Source organism: Callionymus lyra, chromosome 18, assembly GCF_982586985.1.
Source record: "Callionymus lyra chromosome 18, fCalLyr1.hap1.1, whole genome shotgun sequence".
Lineage (NCBI taxonomy): Eukaryota > Metazoa > Chordata > Actinopteri > Syngnathiformes > Callionymidae > Callionymus > Callionymus lyra.
Genome location: NC_141835.1, coordinates 16,208,154 through 16,231,707, shown reverse-complemented (window position 1 = coordinate 16,231,707; position 23,554 = coordinate 16,208,154). Strand labels below are relative to the sequence as shown.

Sequence of the window (23,554 nt, the reverse complement as noted above, 5' to 3'; positions counted from 1 at the left end):
TTCCGCAAAACCAAGTCAAGTACTCGACAATACTACAAATATATCCTTGTTCTACACAATATATCTTATTGTTGCCGCCTGATTCTTGCCATACACACCTCTATTATCAGGACACCATGGTTCTTAATTGAAAAACAGTTAAAGATCTGACCACAGGTGGAAAAAAGAAAAAATGAATCCATGTTTTATTTAACATGTTCGCTTTTGGCGCCCCCTTGTGGAAGCATGTTCGTATGCCTTTGTGAGCCGAGTCTCAGTAACTCTTCGGACAAATAAACAATCATCGGAGACAATAAAAATCCGGCCATGTAGAAACTTAAAATCATTAGCAGCTCATCCTCTCTTCTCTCATCCTCCTTCAATAAACCTTCATTACTGTCTTTGTTTCGTCCCAGAGACGCGTCAGGATCCATTTGTCTTCAGTAACCAGAACCACCTCATCAGCACTGATCAATATTCAATTAATCGTCAGAGGCTCGTCGCAGATTGAGCTGTGGAGTTCAACCAGGACGAAGATGGGAGAAAAAAACGCTTAGTCGACAGGTGGAGAAAATAAAAAGGATAGAAGATTAAAGGGGAAAAATGTTAACTTTTGTTGGTAAAAATAGACCCAGATGTCCTATAATGGTTCAGTATTATATCACGTGAAACTTAAAAGACTAACATGATCTCGACAACCAAAGAGAACATGATAAAATAACTTGTTTGCTGTTAGGTAAGGCGTTAGCAACCTATGCTAATCCTTTAATGTTAGCGTATAATTCTGATGTATCATAAAATTCAATAATGCAATATTTGAATTGTCCTAGCTAACAGTTTACAAAACACAGTACACATATTAAAAAACAATAACAAAACGACCATTTGTCCTCAGTTGTTGAGATATTGTTAATTGTTAATCATTAAAAAGGTTTTCTGATTGATTGACACATTTTATTGTACTTTTTTTTCTGCATATCATGGATTTTAGCTCCATTTTGTGCTTGGTTTCAATGTTAATGTAGATTTTAGCTTGGATTGCTAACTGAAAAAATATAATCTAAGCAGCACCTTAAAGTATATTTGTTAGCATATTAGCTTGAATAAAAAAACTTAAGACAGACAAGTCCAAAGTATTTGTGGCCCTTGAGTAAATATAATGCAGCCAGAAAATTAAAAATACACATTTTTTTCATTGTAAAAATAGGTCTTTTAAAGTAATTCAAGAAATGAAATGATTTGTCCCTCGTTTGATTTCAATTTATCAAATTTGGCCCTGTTCCGAAAAAGTTTGGACGCCCCTCAACTATGCTAACCACAGAACGCCACATTTCTAGCATGCATTTTGACGAATAACAGAAATAATAAACTGAAATTCCAATTTTAACTGTCTTTTGTGTTCAATATTATGTTTCAAATTGAGTCTTTTATTGATAAATCTTAGCCCTTTTTTGTTTGTTTTAAGCACTATGCTAAATTTAGCATGTATCGCTAACGCCGCTCAACGTGGCTAAATGAAATATTAGCATCATATCCGAGCAGCAGACCTGCCCCTACCTAAACCTGATGTGGAGGAGATCAGGAGGTCCTGTCAGGCCGGGGGGGGGGTCGGGGTCACAGCGGGGTTAAGAGGGGCGATGCTCTTCGGCTGCTGATGAAATTCCAAGAAGAAATCCCCCCCGGGAGCGAGTGGCTACATCTGCACATACGTCTCATTAATGCTAGCGCTCGCCTCCGCGACTCTGTGTGAGCAGCGTTTAGCAAATATTGATAGATTTGGAGGCTCGACGGGAGATGAAAGACACGAGGAGGATTAGACCGCCAGGAATAAGAATGGGAGGATGCTTTCATGAATGATTTATGTAATATGAAGTAGACGCTACAGGGGAGGTGGAAGGATGGGGTGGGGGGTCGACAAATTCTGTATTCGGAGCAGATCTTCCTGAAAATGACAAACGACAGCTAAGATCTGCAATAGCTGACGTTAGGCGTAAAATAAAAATGCTACAGGTGGCGCCGAGTTGACGTGACTCATGTTCTACTCACACTCATGTCGACCGAGAGTTGGGATTATTTTTTAGAGTAATCTGTTCCTTTTTTGGAGTTACAGGCAAAAATGGAAGTCCATGCTAATGTAGCGACCGGTGCTAAAGTTATCCTCGTCTTCATCTTCGTCCAAAAGACTCACTTAAAAACATCCAATTACCTCCGTCTGTGACGTCCATCTTGTATTGAAGCCTAGACATGAGGAATTGTTCAGAAAAAAATTAAATAGTCTATATTTTAAGATTGTAGATAAAAAGCTAACTCATTGAATGAGTGAAAGTTTCAGTCAAGTACTCAGAGACTAGTAGCTTTTGCTAAAAAACTAACTTAAAATAAAGACTTGTTTAGTTTTTTTTTCAGAACAATTCTTCTTGTCGAGGCCTCAATACAAGATGGACGTCACAGATGAGCAGTACGGAGATATTTGGATGTTTTTAAGTGTCTTTTTGGACGAAAATGAACTGAGCTCCAGTCGCTACATTAAAATGAACAAACATTTTTGCATATACTGTAACTAAAGAAAAAAAAAAGACGTATTTCTCTAAAAATAAAACCCAACCCTTAGTCGACGAGTAGAAAATTAGTAAAGTTTGAATTTTAGGTGAACTATCAGTTAAAATTGAAAAAATAGTTTGAACGAGCGATACTTGCGGTCCTAGCAAGATTAGCGCAAAATACCAGCTGGCTTTGTCTTCGTGCTTCGGAACTCCGACTCTAGACCAAACAAAACAGTCAACCGGTTGGATGAGCAACGTTTAATTGAGGCGTAGCAACATTTAGCAACATTTAGCAACAGTTATTAACAGGTAGTAAGTAAGTAAGTAAGTTATTTTTATTTGTATAGCGCTTTTCCAGATCAGGGTCACAAAGCGCTTAAACAATTAAAACAATATTCAATAAAGTATATACTTTAAAGGGCAAGATAAAACTGATAACACAAAGATACAAAGGTAGCAACATTTAGTAACAGTTAGCGACAGCTAGCATGAGTCCAACACGTGTCTCCCACGTCGGCAGCATTTGTCTGACTGGTCAAGTGGTCCTAAACATTTCACAATTTTGTTAAAGAACTGTTGAACTGTCGAGAACCACTTCATCAGCCAAACCATGTCCAAGCCTGGGCTGCTCAATAATCCGACTTCTGCTCCGGCTGTTGGACGAGAGAGGGAAAAAAAAAACGTTGAGGCGTAAAATCCGGAGGAGCACCTGAGAGTCCTCACCTGAGAGTCCTCACCTGAGAGTCCTCACCTGAGAGTCCTCACCTGAGAGGTGCTGGTGTCTGCTGCCGCTCCTGCCGACGCACTGTCGCTGCAGCACGCCCGGGCTCCTTATATTGGTCTGATCCGGGCTCGGTTCCTACAAGCCTTTCATTGACGCAGGAATGAGGCCTGTGCTGGTCGGACCGGACGAGCCGGGTTCCAGCAGCAGCTCGACAGGCAGCCGCCCTCCACGCTGAGATTGAAGAGGACCTGCTGGGCAGGTTGACCAGTCACCACAGGACCTGGACTCACTATAATCCCATGAACCCCACCTGCCACTATACAAGATAAACTCCCCACAATTAGTAAAAACAAATTGTAATGTCTTAGTTTTAATTTTTTAATTTCCCGAAACCCTCTTGAAATCAAGAAACTGTTCATTTGTTAACTACATTTTTCCTTATCATTGTATATTTTGAATTAATCTGTATTTTACATATTTTTTAATTCGTATTTAATGGGTTTATTAATGTTGAAGTAGTTTGTCTATAGCAAGTTCTGAAATGTTTTGGTACCATTGTTTAGTTAGTTTTTTCTATTGTTATTGTGTTCTTGTTAATATTTGTTTGTTTCCTTTTATTTCAATCTTCTGCTATGTTGCTACTTTTCTCAAAGTTTTAGTATATTTTTTTGTTTCATTGTCCAGCATTGAATTGAGTTTTCTGTGCTGTAATCTTTAGTAAGTAAAATAAGAATGCAAAAAGGTCTTTAGATGAAAGTGGTACAGTAAGAAACGTGTTAATAGTAAATAATACATTTGTTGATGTGAAAAGAAATTTGTAACGTCAAATAACATGTATTTTATTTGTTTTACAATTTTAACTAAAGTGATTTTATCATTAATTAAATGGAATGTTGATGCTTTTCTATTTTAAATATAGATACATTCATCTCATGAGTTCATCCAATTTAAAAAATATATTTAGAAATGTTCAAATAAAGGCAGCTGAAAGAAATATTAATATATATTTGACAAACTACTATTTTTAAATAAACAAAACGATGAAAGTTGTAGTGTAATGATGACTGTGGAGGTCGTGGTTAAATAAGGTTAAAAATAAATGTTCATTACACAAATATTCAAGTATTTCTGTGGAAATTATTCAACATTTAAAACCCTGGTCGGACTTGTGGTTAACGAAGTGAAACTTTTTCATCACTTTGTAGCAGAAACACGGAGCAGAACCAGACTATTGTTAGATGTGTCTGCTTCAGAGAAAGAATCAAGCCAACATAAGAGAAATAAACACTTTTATTAAAACAATTTGAACAAACACGTTTCTATAAGCAAGAACAAAAAAACATCGTAGGCAGGTTTGTCGATAAAGTTTACGATCATCACATCGGAGAAACTTTGTTTCCTCGTTTCTCTCGGGCTCACAGAAATGCAGCTCGTCCGGCTCGACCGCCAAGAACAGGCCGGACCAGTGCGGGAGCTGACGGAGGGACACCAACACAACTGGACTCACAACCACACATCAGACACACACGTTTGCGTGGACATGGCGACAACTCGCCGATTGTTGTCAATGATTTGTGTGCCTCAACTTTGTCTTATTATTGTGTGCTTTTCGTTCACATTTTAGTGCGTTAATTTGTGCTTTAATCTCATGATTGTAATACTTTCTACATCTTAAAACAAAGTTCTAGTCGGGAACTTAAAAACATAATCCGTAAATGAACATTAGTGCAAACAGTGATTAGTGACGTCTACCACAATAAAAGTCAACATATCAAAGTCACTTGATACCACAGTGACGGGACAGAAATTATATGTTTGATCATGAAAGGTCACGATCAAGTGCTTCCCTTGTTGACCCTGCGACTGTCCGACATTCGAATATGTACACGTTGTGCTGCAGTGGATAATGTGCGTCTCAACATTCATGTTGCCTTCAAGACTCATGATTGGACGGAAAGATTCGTGCCGCGGCTCCGGGTCACATTCCTGAGGGAGCGGCGGCAAACTTGATCACTCCGTTCTGAAACATGGAAACAGACGTATTACTGCAGTTGAACGAGGAGGGCCGTGAGGGAGAGGAGGACCCATGAGCAACACAACGAACACACACTTTTATTTTGAAGTCACACATCACACTGTTTTTATGTAAAGCTGAAATGTAGGATTTGAGTTTTACAAGAACACAATTTAAGATGTTAGATTATTTAAATCACACATGATATTATCAGACGTGTTATTTTCACACTTGCTAGGGTCAAAAGATAGCTTCACATATGTTAGCATCACATGTGTTAGCAACACACTTGCCTATGTCACAGCGCTTTGTGATGCTGATCTAGAAAAGCGCTCTAGGAATACTACTTGATTACTAACAAGTTAGCATCACATATGTTAGCATCACACGGGTTTGCATAACACTTGCTAGTGTCACAAGTTAGCATCACACATGTTTGCGTAACACTTGCTAGTGTCACAAGTTAGCATCACATATGTTAGCATTACATGTGTTAGCGTAACACTTGCTAGTGTCACAAGTTAACATCACACGTGTTTGCGTAACACTTGCTAGTGTCACAAGTTAGCATCACATATGTTAGCATCACATGTGTTAGCGTAACACTTGCTAGTGTCACAAGTTAGCATCACATACGTTAGCATCACACATGTTTGCATAACACTTGCTAGTGTCACAAGTTAGCATCACATATGTTAGCATCACATGTGTTAGCATAACACTTGCTAGTGTCGCAAGTTAGCATCACATGTTAGCATCACACAGTTAACATCACATGTGTTAGCGTAACAATTGCTAGTGTCATAAGTTAGCATCACATGTGTTAGCATCACACGTGTTAGCGTCACACTTGCTAGTGTAACAAGTCAGCATCACATATGTTAGCATCACACGTGTTTGCGTAACACTTGTTCATGTCACAAGTTAGCATTACATATGTTAGCATCACATGTGTTAGCGTAACACTTGCTAGTGTCACAAGTTAGCATCACATATGTTAGCATCACATCTGTTAGCGTAACAATTGCTAGTGTCACAAGTTAGCATCACATATGTTAGCATCACACATGTTGGTGTCGCAAGTGCTAGTGTCACATGTTAGTACCACACAAGTCAGTGTCACGTGAAAGCATCACACGAGATAGCATAACATGTGTTAGCATCACACTTTTTATTGTCACTAGTTAGCATCACCAACGCAAGTATCACAAGTTAGCATCACACATTTTTGCATGACATGTGTGAGCGTCACAAGCTATCAACACAAGTTAGTACTGCACAGGTAAGCGTCAAACATCCTAGCGTTTAATAAGTTAGCATTACACGAGTAAGTGTCACACTTATCTATATATTTATATCACGGCGTCGTATGTATGTTAAAACTTTATTCATCTTTTGTGTTCGGAAATGTTAATTTGTGTTAGCAGTGCGCTAGCCTTTAGTTAACGTGTATTTCTTATTTTCTTTAGTTTTACACTTCTTCAAGCACAATAAACATGTGGAACTTCAAAACGCCTTCAGAGTTGTTGTGTGGAGAGGATAGTTAAGATGGCTGTCACCACCAGCAACAGGAAGACAGGACAATATATATATATATATATATTTATATATATATATAAATATATATATACTACAACTGGTGGAGCTGATTTATGACGGACACACGTTGACAGAGGAGACAACGGTCACAGCCACTAGTCATGCTACACACACGTGTCCACACCAAGTCTTTTACCTCGTCATCATCATCATCATCATCATCATCATACTCATTAAACTCATTTATGTCACCAAAAGCAGACTGGAAGTGAAGACAGTGGAGAGAACACGTTAAAAGCAGCATCATGATTTGAGACGTCGGCGACACTCACGGTGTGATCACCTGAGGCTTCTTGCTGGCCGCCTGAAGCAGGAACGCCTCCAGTTCCACGTGTCCCACGGCGCGAGCCTGCACACACACACACACACACACACACATGCGTGACGTTGAGGGGACATCTTAGCCACCGCGTCTGCACCCGACTCACCACTTGAATGGCCGTCTGTCCGTCATAGCCGGGTTTGCTCAGGTCCGCTCCGGCCAGACACCAAATCTCTAGACCTTCCATGTCGCCACTGGACGCCATGCTGAGACACAAACAAGACATTATTGACACGACAGCAGAGAACAAATTAAACGTTAAACAGCACTGAGACATGAATACCTCAGCCAAGGAGCACATTTCACATGACATAAAAACATGAAAAAAACATTGCATAAAGATCAAAACTACATTCTGAAGATACTTCTGTTCTTGATGTTGAATAATCTCAGGATACCGTGTATAAAACAACATGTTTATTTATATCTAGTTATGAATGTATGAATGATAATTTAGTTTTTAGTATTAATTTGTTATTATGAAGACAAAACAGAAATACAACATCCTGATCATTTATCTAAGGGTGAAAGTGACGACGAAGGTGAACGACCTCCCTGGCTTCCTTAAATACATATGCAGTGGTGGAGGAGGTTCAACTTGACCCAGAGACAAGACAAGGGATACCTCAAACACATTTGTTTTCGGGCCTTAGGGTCACTTTGACCCAGAGAGAACACAAGGGTTGAAAGAAATAAAAGTTTTTGGAGTCAAGACATGAAAAAGAGAAGAAATAAAATCATGATCAAATAAATATGAACATAGAACCAGCAAAGAAAGAATATTATATTCCAGTGTTTAAATCTGTTCTGTGAGCTGGTCGAATGAAAGAAACTAATGATTGGTGTTTCCCGGGGCGTCAGGGATGAAGTCATGTTACCGACTATCACAGGAGCCATCGCTCCGTCCGCCACCATCTTATCAGATGATGCAGGAGAGAGCGGAAAACAATGCTGCCCGGGAGCATTCCTGCCGTTTGTGTAACAGCGGGGCGACTGGTTGGTCCTGTGTCAGCTATGAAGGAGGGGTCACCGTGCGGAGCAGCCGCATATTTTCCGACTCCGCACGGACAAATTCAAAGCCTGCTCTTAAGGGAACTCGCTCACCTGCAGAGTTCGTTTCCGGCTTCCTCCAGCTCGTCTCTGGAGAAATGAGCTCCGGTTTTCCTCAGCAGCTTCACCACCTCTCGGTGTCTGCAAAAAGCCCAAAAGTTAGGGTTGCATCAGCGACTCAAAGGTTGCCGGGTCCAATTCCAGAGAGGAAAGAATCTTCGAAAAATATCACTGAATAATGACGTCAGAGGCGAGATTGTGCCTCTGGGCCTGAAATTGAAATGTAACTCTACCACTGACTGCCACGTGTCCTTGAGCAAAACACCACGAGACATCTATTTGATGCCGTCTGACTCTTTTCCACTTCAACTCATCAGCGGTTCTCAACTCTTGGGGTGCAACCTTAATGTGAAGCCTGTGTAAAATAAATCATGAGCTTTTATTTTGAAGGATTTTCTTTTTATTAAGTTAGGTGCAGCGTCTTCAAGCTCAAAGCTGGTGATCATTGACATAGAAACAGACGGACATCTAGCATGAGAAGTAGGGGATGTTTGTGGATAAAATGGGTTTCAATCAGAAGACATTAAATACCGTATTGTTCGGACTAAAAGGCACATTTAAAATCCTTTCTGAAAAAAAAAGTGTGTCTTTTAATCCGGTGCACCATATGTTTTTCTATCGCTTATTTAGTGTTTTCTCTTATTTCATTTTTTAAATTATTTACTTTCTTATTATTATTCTTTACCACAGCTAACCTCGAAATGATTTTATGTAGAAAACGTCTCCAAAGATCTTTCAATGTTTTAATACGACTTGATCATCTGAGGCCGCAACGCTTCATCTGATCTCCGTCTGAGCATTAAAATGTTTCTAAAATACGATAGTTGTCACAGACACTCATCTATCAATGTTTCAGATTTTGGAACTTCTGTAGTTTAGCTAGTTAGCTCACTGGTTAGCAATCATGACCATAGAGTTAAAGGCTACATGCTAATCCACAGCAAGTCGCTTTAGATACAAATACTTCACTATACAAGTACATAAGACATAACGAATGCATCAGAAATTGTGTTAAGCCTTTATCTTAGTGGACGTCAATACACACATGACCTGCCATGAAACTAAAACACATGGATTCTACCATGAATAAATTGGAACCTGGGTCCAGTTGAATACAGGTGACGTGTACATGGCTCCATCCGTGCATCATGGTGGTGTTATACACACACAAACTAAAATTATTTCGGGAGACTATGGAGGTGTTCTGTGACAGGTAACTTATTGTGAGTGCGACAGCGTGGGCGACAGTGGGTGTAATGGCGTGTCGGAGCATGTTCACTTGTAGCGACTGCAGTGGAAACTGTTACGAGTCCGTTCGCTCGGATATCCCCGAACACGGTCGGTGAATCAGAGCTGGACCTGTCGCGCCGTGACTCAAACCATTCCAGCGATTCCTTTGCCAGCTTTGATCAGGACATTAAAGAAAGAATCTCCTCTTGTGTTCACTAACTGGTATTTTAAATCTGTGAAACTGGGAGCAGACTGGACCGACTGGTTTCCGAGGACGCTCCCTGCTCTCGCTGCCACTCCTTATAAGGGCACGGGATCAAGTGCCTATTGATTCCGAAGCGGGTCGGAAATGATGGCATCCCGTCGAGCGGCTTCAGACTCTGGTTATGTGAGCTTGTGTTCCCCGGATTCATCAGCGGGGCAGGACAGGTATGAGTGCTGCGACGAGTGTCCTCGGCTGCCACGCACCAGACACGTCTGCACATGCATCGGCGACCGTTGGAAAAAAACATGCCATTGGCACGAGTCCGAGTCACGAGGCCTCGAAACCTGCAGCGTTACTTTTTCAATGAAAGCCACGGATTATTAGATGAACTATATTTTTACCAAACAGGTTCGAGTAGTTAATGGCTAATTATTGCCTCAGAAGCCTCGAGTTTCATGCTCTTTGTTAGTGACCGCACATGACCTGTTTCAGGTTATTAGTATTTAAAGTGTATCTGGCTGGTTACCATGCAGTATGATGAGGAGAAATAACTCAAACACAGAAGTGACCCTTCTGGTCATTGAGAGGACACAGAAAGTGAGTTTCAAAGGTTCATTTAATTACTAGGTTCAGATATGAGACTGCAATTCATCCCAGTGCCCACAAGAGGGCTGACAGCTGAGGAGGAGACGACCCAACTCACCCCTAATATGTCGTCACCAAATCATTCTCCTTATTGTTACGCAATTATTTAAGCTTAACATGGATTATGACGTGAAAAAAAAAAACTCCCATTGTTTTTATTATAGAATGTAGACGCCATCTTTGTTATGTTGCAGGAGCAGAGCACCTGGTCTTGTCTATACTGACGAATTCAATCCAAAATAATTAAAAGTATTTAAACAACTTTTCGCTTTAAGAATATCTTGTTTCTGCTTGTTCAAGATCACACGCTGTTAAGAACACATTTATTCTATAACCTACATATCACTTAATTTTTTAAAAGCATAGTTTTAGTTTTAAGTAGGTTTAAGAGTCATATAATGACAAAATGATCGTGCCAATAAAACCTCTTATATTCGATTATTATTATAACTTATTTTTTATACTTCTTTACTTAATATACAAATATTTTAGATTATATATATTAAGTTTATAACTTTTTGTGACATGAGTTTATTTATCAGAACCTTTTAGAGTGCAGGGCGTCATAAAAATGAATGAATACATTAGTGATTTATAATCTCTCACCTGAATCGTACAGCGTTGTAGAGCGGCGTATCTCTGTATCGATCCTTGGCGTAGACCGTCGCCCCGTGACTCAGCAGGTACTGCACGACCTTCAGGTGACCTTCACACGCGGCCACGTGGAGCGGCGTCCGACCGTCGTAGTCGCACAGACACAAGTTGCTACCCTGAGATGGTCGCCCACAATAAACAGTGATTAACAGATGATGACGTCAAGTTGTGTTTTCTAACTGTGTGTAAAAAACAACACTTTTTATTCCTGCAACACGTCTCCTGCACGTGTGTGATCGAGAGCTTTTCTCACCATTTCCTTCAAAGCTTCCAAAGCTTCGATGTCGCCGATCTTCGCAGCAGCGCAGGCCAGTGGTGGAGTCAGAGCGTCGCGGATGGCTTCCAACTCCTGGTGACATCATCAAAAGGGTCAAAGGTCAGTGACAACCTTTTTGGTGTGAGAACAGTTTCACATGATGGCGCACACACACACTGGACCACTGAGCAGCAGGTCAATCATCAGAAAATAGTTTTTAAATCATCATGAGGACAGAATCAAGAAAGAAGAAAAGCAGAACAGACATTGTTTGTGTCAAATGAAGATTTTTCTTTAGTGATGATTTGATAATAATTAATCATAATAGTCACATTCAATTTTACAAGACCTGGACATTGACATTCTAATTCTAAATTAAATTGTTAATGGATCAAATTTATCAACTATAAATTAAAAGAGAGGTTGTAGGGAACAAAATAAGTATCCAACATGACACAACAATTAATTAATTAATTTCTTCGCTGATTCTTAATAGTAATGGGTCGAAGACGCTGATGAGGTATCATGAAACAGTGTCTTCATTTTGAAAGACCACTAGATGGCACTCTCTGCTTCACAATCTTACAACCTCATCTACTTATTCAATGAACCTGGCATCATTTTTTAAACTGAAAATACTGCCCTCTAGTGGCCCTTAAAAATGAAGACACTGTATCGTGAGGCCTCGCCGACCCATTACTAACAATTCAGCCTGACAAAATTTCAAATATTCTTTATTGTGATTGAGAGATGGTGGATTTGTGTGTGAAGATGAAAGCATTTTCCTCACAATAACATGTTTCCTCACCTCTTTGCAGCTGATGCTGAGCGACTTGGCGATGACTTGGATGAAGCGACTGTCACTCAGATTCAACTTGGCTCCCGCGTTGTCCACTTTCATCTCTCCTCGCAGGTTCTGGGCCATCAACTGCACGTCGAGAACAATATTTGTTTGATCCTTGAACAGGAATTTGCGACTAAAAGAATGAGTTGATGTTTGAAATTAGCCAAGTCTGCACTTTTTCTGGATTACGCTATAGAAAAAGTGAAACCTGGGTAAATTTCAGAGCAATCACAAGTGGTGTCAAACTCAATTAAACGTATTTGTTTTTGGCTTCTTTAATCTCTGTTTCAAGCTACTGCGTGGACTTGGTGGACTGGATTCAAGTTTGACACTTGTTGGTAATTTGCTCATTTGTTGGTAAGTCAAGTCTCTTTAACTGACTTTTCTTTTATTCTGATTAAGTTCCTGACTCGTAACCTCAGATATACACAGCGCCACAAAGAGAAGTCGGACAAATAGGGAAAAAAATTTGGCAGGTCCACAAATGAGCATCACCACTGCTTTGACCGAGCATTTTACGTTGTTCAAAAGGCTAAACCTGGTCAACAATAAGAGCGAGTCAGGCCCGGTTTTTGGACTCATAAGTATCTCTTTTGACGTTTTGTAAATGTAGAACTAGATTCGAGAGTAAAACTTTATCTGACAAAGTAGGATTAAGAGCAAAAAGGGGAAGATATTGACCTTTTTCTTGGCTTCCAGCGTCAGGTCTGTCTTGGCCAGGACGTAGGAGAGCTTGGAGAGGGCGGCTTCAGAGATCATGTCGGCGCCGCTAATCAGCCCGGCGTCAATAAGAACCTTTTATATTCAAAGACCATAGATCACTTCATACATCCCTCTCAGTTGTGAGGTCCAACTTCTCCCAGTCGGACCCTCGTAAAGTCGGCAACCAACCTTCCCTGTGGCATAGGACGTGGACACACTTCCTCTCAGACACTGAGTGCAGTTGATGATGATGACGCCAGAGTCGGTGGCCTTCTTCAGCTCCTCTAGTAGATCCGGACGCTTGTCCGGAGCGTTGCCGCTGCCGTAGGTCTCCAGGACGACGCCCTGCATGGGCGGCTGGAGGAACGCCCTCACCTGCAAACACACCGCAACCTCAGTTCACCAAACAACGCAGTGGAAGACATTAGTATTCCGCTTTTCATGCGGCACTTTAAAGCGTCTTAAAACCCCATCTGCTGCCTTCCATGCATCAAGCGCCCGAGCTTCTACGCCACATCATTAGCCGCGACAGGGACAGAGGGCGATTAATCTGAAGGTGTTAGTGAGCGTAAAGCGCTGCGGCAGTTACCGGGAATTGTGGGAGGAAGGTGACATCCGGATTTCTGATGCGCTAAGCACTCTGACAAGAAAATGTTTGATTATCGATGGCGCTCCCGTGAAAGGGAAGTGCGGAGCCGTGGCTCGTAAAAGCAGTGAAAGGTAATAACAAAGTCTTTGATCGGCAGGCTGCGCGACAAGAGCAGATTGAGACAGTAAAGTGGCTCTCCTGGGGGGGGTGCAGCTACAGTATCCATGCCAGACCTCCCCACTCTCTTTATGCGGTGATTGGTCACGGACCATAACTTGTCTCATCTTTCTCCGAGCTGAGCTGTGATGGCAGTTTACATGACGGGTGAAGTAACGAATGACTTGTAATAGCACAATTAAATTAGAGGTAACTATGTTTTATTGCAGTTGGCCAGAAGAGAAACACTTCTGGGTGATATTTACTTTACTTTGTTATTTATTTTTGCTACAAAATGAGCTCAACATCGTTAATTGTTATGCTAATAAAGAACTGAAAAATAAATCAACATGCTTAAAAAGTCAGTAAAATACAGAGCCCAAAAAGCCTGATTATGAATAGATCTGAAAGTAAGAACCAGAATTTTAAAGTTGATCTTGAAAGAAACTGGCAGCCAGTGGAGAGTTTTAAGGATCGGGGAAATGTGAGTTCTTCTACTAGAGCGGCTCACAATTCTTGCTGCAGAGTTTTGTATCAACTGCAGGCGAGACAGATCCTTCTTTGTTTAGACATGAAAATAAACTGTTGCAATAGTCCAGACGAGAAGACACAAATGCATGGATTATAAGATCAAGATCGTGTTATGACATCATTTCCCTAAGTTTAGAGATTTTTCTCAGTTGAAAGAAACAGTTTCTGGTCATTTTTCTGCAGTGTTGAACTAGACACATGACAAACAATTGACCAAGCTGCATTTTTCGTATGGAAAAATTGACATTTCATCTGAGATTGAAGAAAAGCCACACAAACACTGCCTCAATATAATGTATAATAAGCATGTAAAACCCCTTGTTTTGTCTTTTTTTATTGTATTTGTTGTTGTATGCTTGTACCATGTGTTTTTCCAGGGATTATCCTGAAAAATCAAAAATCAAAAGTTGGAAAAAAAACATTGTTATGAAAACTTTGTGACACTGTTAGAAGACAAAACCAATTTAAAGGGTCTTTTAAATTAGGTTTTGTCTCCTAACAATGTCACATATTATACTTTTTTACAGAAAATGGAAAATGAATTCAAAAAGATTAAAAAAACTTAAATATTTAATGCTTTTTAAATGTGACAGTATTTGTTCTACTGTGTATCTCTGTGTAGCTCATGGTATCTTTGTCAAGGTTCAGCAACAGAAATATCTCTCACTCACAGTTGCAGAAGTGATTCCTGGGAAAAGTCGCAGAAGTCCGACGTTCCTGTTCAACTCGGTGCTGACCTGGAACTTTGCCGTAGTGTTTGCTCTCCACACTGTGTCCCAGTTAACTGGGAACGCAGAGAAACATGTCAGGAAATCTGTGATTTATTTACACTTCCGCTGCTCCTCTCACTCATGATGTCGACTTCAGCAGTGGCCAGAGGAGCCAAGTTTGGTGAGGAAAAGGCGTTGAAGCTGCCGGTGTCTACTTTGGTTACTCGGTTTCCTCTGTAGAGTTTGTTGTAGAAGTACAAGCACACCTGGAAACATCAGGGGTGTCTTTAAACTCTGGATAAACAACACTCATAAAATATCTAAATAATATGATGAAAAGGGAATTTAAAACAGCATGCAGTTCATATTTATATTTATTTGCATACATGCACATTTTATTATTTTCATTGTTAAGCTTTTACAATGTTAATACACATTTGGAAACACAAAGAATGTTAAAATAAATTAAAGGAAAGCATTGAAGGATATTATAACTATGGTAATTATTGGGGGGTTCTAGCTAAAGAAGATATTATAAAACAAATTTGAAAGCATATTACAAAAATCTAATAAGGGTTGAATATGTTTCAGAAATCAATAATATTATAGATAGAATTAAAAATCAATGAATAAATCAATATAAATTGGATATATATGACATGAAAAAAGAATAATAAAAAATATGTAGCAGTATAACACTGAAATGAAAATTGACTGTCAATATTGACTTAACAAGAAATAAGTAGATTAAATAACTCTCACCTCCGGAATGACAAACTGCCCTGCGATCAACAGCGCCCCCAACAGGTTGTCTCTGCCATCGTTCCTCATCTCATAGATCGGCACCTGCAGAAGTCAAAGTTCAATAAAACTTGTGTTAAATATGAGGAGGCAGAGTTCACAGATCGAGACTCATTCATTCGTAACTTCAGTTCAGGTGAGGGAGGAATGTTCCTGAGGCTGATTCAGTGAAGTAACTATTTACAATAGATTCATTTTGAAGTTGAACAAGACAGAATGAATCTTCTCTCACCTGAGAGCCCGTCAGGATGATGGGTTTGCCCAGATGTTCACACATGAAGGACAGAGCAGCAGCCGTGTACGCCATCGTGTCTGTGCCGTGGAGGATCACGAACCCGTCGTAGTTCTGGTAGTTTTTCTGTACGATGTGAGAAAAAGACAACTTGAAAATCCTGTAAATTAGGAATAGACTATTATCTGTCAAACATGTTCAAGACTGAAGTTCAATTTAACTTTTATTTGATATAAAAAAATGTTTCTTGATTCATATTTGTTACTTTCCCATAATTATTCCAGCTGGAACAATAATAGTTGTTGTTATTCTATTATAGAAATGTGACTTTTTAGTCCATGTCTGCCCTCTATCCCACAAATTTTGGATTCATTACAAAAGTTAAAAGCTTTGACCTCGATGTCTATCCCGATGCGTCCCCAGTCTTCAGTGGTCATGTTGGAGGAGTCCAGCAGAGGGTTGTACTCTTGAATCGTGTAGACGATCCTCTTGTTCTCTTTGCTCATTCTAAACCACATCAGTCATGGTTAGAATCACAAATGTAACATTGAGTTCATGTTAGTAGTTAGCGTGTTAGCTCACTCCATTAAAACACGGTTAAACAAACGTTTGCAGTGTTTGTCTGAGAGGAGCTCCGAGCAGAGAGGTTGGCTCCAGAGCAGGTTTCAACTTTGAGGACGGCCACTGGGATCACTAAACTGCATCTTTATGAAGCGAGACAAACTCTATTTAGCCGAGCCGTCTGGCCTGGCAGCGGGGAGCCAAAACCTGTTTCGCAGAGACACCAGAGCGGCGGCTTTTCTTTCCTCACGTTGCAGATCGAGAGCCTGAGGTGGTTCACTCCAGGAGTTTGGACCGGGGTCCGGCCATGCACCTCTAAATATTAATGTGGTCTCGACCCGGGCATCATGCTGACTCATGGTCTAAAGCAGCATGACGGCTTTAGCTGCTAATCTCCCTTCTCTTTTTGACGACCCCCGGCATTAGCATGGGTCTGTTTGAAAGGCGATATGAGGTGAATGGAGCAGCAGGGGGCAGCGCAGATGAGGACCGGTGTACTCAAAGGTTTAAAATGATCGACTGAACTGGACCCCTGTTGGGTCATCGAAGAAAGACATTATATATTAATATCATTTTAGCAAAAGAAAAAGGATAATGTTAAGAGAATTATCTTATTTTTGAATAGTTTTTCCACATTGAGCAAATTATGTAAGTATTAAACTCTGAACTAAATTCAAGTGTGTAATAATTAAACATAAGTGAATAAATAAAACAAATAGAACGAAATCAAATCACATTTTAGATATTTAAGGTGTAAACTGATAACAAGAAGGACTTATGTTGCTCCCTGCATAATATAATTCAAATCAGCCATACATTTTAAAGTTTAAATGGAAAATATGTTGGTCTATGGAATAGAATGGAATTGATAGTTTTGTAGTTTGTTCACTGTTTGTTTTGTATGTATAATCTATATATATATATATATATATATATAAATATATATAGTCTGTTTAATCTAGTGCTTCTGTATTGTTCTCTATAATAATAAATATATTGAGAAAAAGCAAACGTTAAGGGAACACATTTTTGAAAAAGGTTAATTGAGTAACACTGACCTGTACATATAGATTATTTTTAAATATTTAAAACCTCTTTTGATCCAGTCATTAGATTCACAGGACTAGAAACAGGATTAATGGCTCAGAATGGTGTCTGTGTGTGTGTGTGTGTAAAGAGAGATTAAACCCTCAAATCAATAACTAATCACTAATTCCGTAGTCAGAAGTGAGAAGGCTACACCAGATGACGTTAGAATTACATGCCAGTGAGTAGAAGTAAAATCAACTAAAAAGATAAAACAAAAAAAACATTAGCAAGAGAGAATATTAGATAAGAAACCTCCATCACAGGGTCTCGTTTTAGACATTAACAAGAGTCATGCAGCACTCTGCCTCTAGGGGGCAGCAGTGGCTCCACATCACTCGCAGGCAGCGTGCAGGTCAACACGACTGTACTGCACCCGTGAAACAGTTGGGGGGAATGAGGGGTCGGCTTCCTGTCAGAACAATATAGGCGGTTTTAAAGCAATACGGCTCCACAAGAACGATTCAAATAAGTCCTCATATCATTGCTAAAGCTTCCCCTTTCTCCTGTGTATTAAAACTGCAACAAAAAACGGATGTTTATTGAGATTTTTAAAGGAGATCGTCTACTTGAATTGAAATAATTTAGTAACATTTTCATTCAGGTGGATCTTAAAGATCCAAATACAAGAAATACTGTATATCAGTTGGTAATAAAAATGAGGTCATGATATATATTAGATACTGAAAGTCAATTTCATTATTGTGATGTACAAAAGTTTTTTTTAATGGTAGGAAGGTTGTGAGATTGTTCAGACTTACGGCAGAACCAGAGTGTTTGTGGATCCATAGTATTCGTAGAGGCTGGTCTGCTCTGCGTACACCTCATCATGGAGGATGGGAAGCTTCCTCAGGCTGTTCACGAAAGCGTTTGCTTGAGGAGCCAGAACTACGAGAACGGATTAAAAACATGTATTAGTGCATCTATTGAGTCACCTTTGGTTATTACACACAATTCCTGGTCCTATACTGAGCCCTAGTGGCTGGATTTAGCAAGTGTCACGGGGGCCACCAGAGCTTGAGACTGACATTTTGAAATGGGAGACGACATGCAACAGCTGACGGCCTCATGAGCAGAAGTCCAGGGGAAGAACACCTTCACAAGTCAAGCTATTAGCATCAGAGGATCATTCAAACAGTCATTCAGTTGAGTTTTAATCACCAGGAGCAGATTCTAAACTAAACATTGGCAGGACATTTGAGTATATATATCAAGGACGTACAAAAAAGTAGAAAAAGTAGGATCAAATATAAGAGTAAAATGTTTAAAACAAGGTGTGTTTTGAATGAATTGGAACTACTAATCCATTCGAATAAAGGAATTCAACTGAGACCCACAATGACTCAAATTAAGAAACACTTTGAACCTCGGTTGATTAAATATAGGTATTTTTAACGTCCAGTTCCAGTTTCACTCTCACACGTAATACAATATATAAGTTTACATGTAGTTAAAAAAAGGAATGAAAGAAAATACTTATTCGACCAAGATAAAGGCCTATGACCAACGGAAAGCAGTCTTGTGACTCACTTATGGCCCCGATCCACAAGTTAAGAATCATTGTTTTACAGTACGTCGCATGTTAGGAATATACTGCAGTGTGGGGCATTTCTAATAGTCTTCAAGGACTCGCAGGAAATATTAGAATGGACATCTTTTTTTTTTTCCACTGAGACCTTTGAGTGCTGCCCTCCATGTTACCCAACAGCTGAAGTCAACATCTAGTTATTCATTGAGAGGTTGTTTTCCAAACCAAGCCCAGAAGTGAACCCTTGTTGTTACATTCAGAAAAAAAACACTGTTGACCCAATAACTTTGCGTCACGACAAAGTGTTTTGACAGCAGCTTGAGAGCGCAGACCTCCACCAAGCAGCTCACATCCACCCATGTTGTCACTTCCACCCAATGTTATTGTCCCTTTATTTATTGTCACTTCATTCAATATGAACGGAACAAAGTCAGTCTGGCACGTTGTTGTTTAACCTGGTTTCTTGTTCATGGTACAATGAGTATCGGCAACAGCCACTCCCCGTTTAACTGTCACTAATAAATATTTCAATTAAATTATGATCAATTATTTGTGTGTGTGTGTGTGTGTGTTTGTTGTTGTGTTTATGTGTGCAGGGAGGTGTGTCACAGCATCATATTTACGAGGGGATGACAATCGCTCCTGAAAAACAACCCATGTTTACTTTATGATTAAAGTGAAACACAAAAGTCACTTTAAATAATTTAACTGTCTTTATAAAAAAAAAAGGACTATATTGCGAGAACATTGCATGTTTATTTTTGAAGTGCTGCTTAATTAAACAACATATTAATTAACTAATAAACTCAAATAATTAGATATTTTGTTTAGAAGGGATTTCATTGTATTTAATTATAAATATGTATATATATATATATATATAAAAATATGTTCTTTTTTATTATTTTTAATTGATGGGAAGATGTTCAACTAAAATCATATTATATATATATATATATATATATATATATATATATATATATATATATATATATATATATATATATATATATATATATGTCACAGTACAGATTGGAATCCAGTAGGATATGAAATCTTGCAATTCCAATCTGTACTAGTACAATCCTGCTACTGAACTTGGATCTTATTATTGATATGGGTTAGGGTTAGGGTTAGCATTGGCGAAATTTCTGTCAATTGGAATTCTATCAGATTGTCCTGTTAAAATTCCTAGGAATTTGTCGTAGGATAGATTGGAATTCCAATATTCAGATCCCAATACAGTAGTAGGACTCCAATCTGTACCAGTACAAGTACAGATTGGAATTCCAATAGGATTCCAGATTCTACTAGTGAATTGCAATCTCTACTAGGACAAATTGGAATTCCAATATTCAGATCCCAGTTCAGAAGTAGGAGGATTCCAGATCATACTGGATTTCAATCTGTACTCTGACACACATATATATATATATATATATAATTTAAACCCTGTTATCTCAGGAAGGGCCGGGTCTAGGCAGGGGCAAGAGGGGGCCTGGCCCCCTCAAATAAATGTTGTGCCCCCTCAAACCAGGGCCGGGTCTAGGCAGGGGCAAGAGGGGGCCTGGCACAATGCCCCCTCAAGATTTGTGGCTGCCCCCTCATACATGCCTGTCTAGACCCGGCCCTGATCTCAGGTCAAGGTAACCCGGTGCCTGAAAACAAATGTGTTTGAGGGTCTCTGGGTGAAGGTAAACGACCTGGTTGCCAGAAATACATATGCTATAGCGTGCGCTCCTGTACTCTGCATGGTCTGGTTTGAAGCGAGGGCGACAGGAGGGTTAACAAAAATAGAGTATTTAACCACATCTGTTAAAATAGAATTAATAATAATAATACAACATATTTATTGAGACACACAAAAATGCTTAATTCAGTTAAGTTCAGTTACATAAAATGGTTAAATAAATAATTGATCAATCTCAATCTCACTCTCAGAACTCAATCCAAAAACGGGCCAAAATCGTAATAAAGTTAAGAAGAAGGTGTGACTACCAGATTGTCTGATTGTGATCATTTGTTTTGGTACTTTATCTCTTTTAATTATAATCAGAGTTTGTCCTCCATCAAACTCGTTAAGTTTCACTCTGACTGGACAGCTCAATAAAATTGTTAAAGAGATAGTACACACAAAATCACAACAGGCGCTGACTTTTCCCCGTCCAAAAAGACACGCTTATCAACATCCAAATACCTTAATACTACCTCTTCAGGGGCTTCAATACAAGATGGACGTTACAGACCAGCAGTATTTGGATGTTTTTAAGTGTATTTTTGGACAAGAGCAGTGAGCACCTGTTTTACGATCGTCATATGAACATACATTTCCATACATTTCTGCCTATAACTCCAAAAAGACACATGTTACTCTGAAAATAACCCCAACAATTTGTTGACATGAGTAGAAAATGATTAGTACTTTTTGAGTGAACATCAGTATAATCTCATATATTAAACCAAACATCCAGTGGGCCACATTAGTTGATTAAGAGTAAGTAAGTAAGTCATTTTTATTTGTATAGCGCTTTTCCAGACCAGGGTTACAAAGCGCTTAAACAATCAAAACAATATTCAATAAAGTATATACTTTAAAGATCAAGATAAAACTGATAACACAACAGGAGTGCCAGAAAATCAAGGAAAAACCTGAACAAATAAAAACATCTTAAGATGTTTCTTAAAGGAGTCAGTAGATCCATCAAGCACAGAGAGAGGAAGATCGTTCCAAAGCTTAGGAGCAACAGTCTGAAAAGATTTCTCTCCTCTGGTCCTGAAGCGTGTTCAGGAACCATAAGTAGATTCTGATCCACAGACCTCAGAGCCCGAGCTGGGGTGTAAGACTGGATCAGATCAGTGATGTAAGGAGGAGCCTGACCATGATTTGCTCTGAAAGTAAGAACCAGAATTTTAAAGTTGATCCTGAAAGAAACTGGCAGCCGGTTTTAAGGATCGGAGAAATGTGAGTTCTTCTACTTGAGCGGGTCAGAATTCTCGCTGCGGAGGACCAGATTTGTCCCGCAGACTACAGTTTGACATATGTACTTTATCATTACATTTATACTTTATTTTTGTAATATCATTGTTATCAATATATAACCATGTTTACCTACAAACAACTCGGTTATTAACAAGTTTGCGGACTATTTATTTGTGCCTCTCGGCGGATGGATATGTTGTATTTACGCCGGGGATTTACGAGGGTTTGCGTCAGACTATTTCGGGACGCACTTGCGCGCTGTCCTCACGCAGGAAGTCCATTGATAAAAAAAAATAAAAAGAGTAAACCCGCGCGGTGAGCGGTACCGTTGTCGTGGAGCGTCATGCCGATGGTGCCGCCGGTGTTGATGACCAGCACCCGGGCTTCGGTGGCGCAGGGTTGAGCGGTAGAAGAAGAAGAAGACGCGGAGGGAACGAGGGACTCCAGCGAGTTGCTCGACGACAGTTTCCGTCTCCGGCACGGATGCAGCTGAGCGGGTCGGGACGGGGACAGGTCGCTGCTGGGCTCGACCTGGTCCAGCGTGTGGTGGGACAGAGCCCGGGCCAGCGACTTGAGGTTGTAGCTGGAGTCCGCCATGACGAGACTCCTTCACGGTGTGTGAGATGAGAGGCAGGAGCGCGAGCGCCCCTGAGGAGCAGCGGCGTCACGTGACCGATGACCAGAAAGCGGGACACATGGTCGTAAAAATATCAGCGGCAGACTAATGTGATATTTTGAAGCGACAAATTGATTTACGACCATTTAATACATGTAGATAGATGGATAGAACTTTATTTAAGGTACATTTATAAGTGCATTATATGGTTATTACATGTTTATAAACAACACTTTGCTGTAAAACATCCTTTATTAATGCATTTTATTATTCATTATTTATGTTTAATTAAAGTATTTATTCAACTAGTTTATTTCATTGTATGTCGTCTGAGTGTATTTCAAAATACAAAACTTTAACCTCCAGGGCTTCAATACAAATATAAGTATATTTATACGATGTGTATAATAATTGAATAACAACATCAAGCTAACATTGAGTAATAACGTATTTTGTCGAGGCAGCCCAGCACTCCTTTTTGCCTTTATATTTTACACGTTATTGTTATTATTATTATTTTTAACGTCTACGTCTTTAAAATTTATATATTTTTTTTCTTCTTTTTTTCTTTTTTATACATATGTTTCAGTTTATATTTAGACTGTACATAGACTTGCATGCCTCTTTGTTTCTATCTTGTAACATTCTGGAGCTGCTGAACCGTGAATTTCTCTGTGAGATGAATAAAGTATCTATCTATCTATCTATTCTAGTCATGATTTTATTTATTTATTTTCTATTTTATTTTATAATCTCATATTTTGTACTGTTGGTGGCCAGTGGGTTACAGCTGGATTTAGTTGTACAGCAAAGTTGTTCATAAAAATAAAAAAATGAGTCTGATTCTGAAGAGCGCAAACCATTTTCATGATTGATTTATGTGGTTTTTCATTCCTTAAAATGTAAAAAAAAATACATATATTATTATTTATTTATT

General features: G+C 39.3%; 1 protein-coding gene across 3 annotated transcripts; it reads right to left on the bottom strand.

Moving 5' to 3' along the window:
• Positions 1 to 4,518: 4,518 nt before the first annotated feature.
• aspg (asparaginase homolog (S. cerevisiae)) lies at positions 4,519 to 23,301 on the bottom strand. Of its 3 annotated transcripts, XM_087780636.1 has the most exons (17): positions 22,328 to 23,301; positions 18,255 to 18,381; positions 16,242 to 16,353; positions 15,847 to 15,972; positions 15,576 to 15,659; positions 14,953 to 15,079; positions 14,775 to 14,887; positions 13,017 to 13,202; positions 12,807 to 12,920; positions 12,090 to 12,209; positions 11,279 to 11,374; positions 10,978 to 11,141; positions 8,286 to 8,372; positions 7,288 to 7,387; positions 7,143 to 7,208; positions 6,996 to 7,061; positions 4,519 to 5,266 (listed from the first exon to the last, which is right to left on the bottom strand). In XM_087780636.1, exons 1-17 carry the CDS (start codon positions 22,596 to 22,598, stop codon positions 5,225 to 5,227), a joined length of 2,001 nt encoding a protein of 666 aa, XP_087636762.1. In that variant the 5' UTR covers positions 22,599 to 23,301; the 3' UTR covers positions 4,519 to 5,224. The 3 variants fall into 3 exon arrangements, with proteins under 3 accessions (XP_087636762.1, XP_087636763.1, XP_087636764.1); XM_087780637.1 differs by lacking the exon at positions 6,996 to 7,061 and having other exon boundaries at positions 22,328 to 23,299; XM_087780638.1 differs by lacking the exon at positions 6,996 to 7,061 and having other exon boundaries at positions 7,132 to 7,208; positions 22,328 to 23,298.
• Between the last annotated feature and the right edge of the window lie 253 nt (positions 23,302 to 23,554).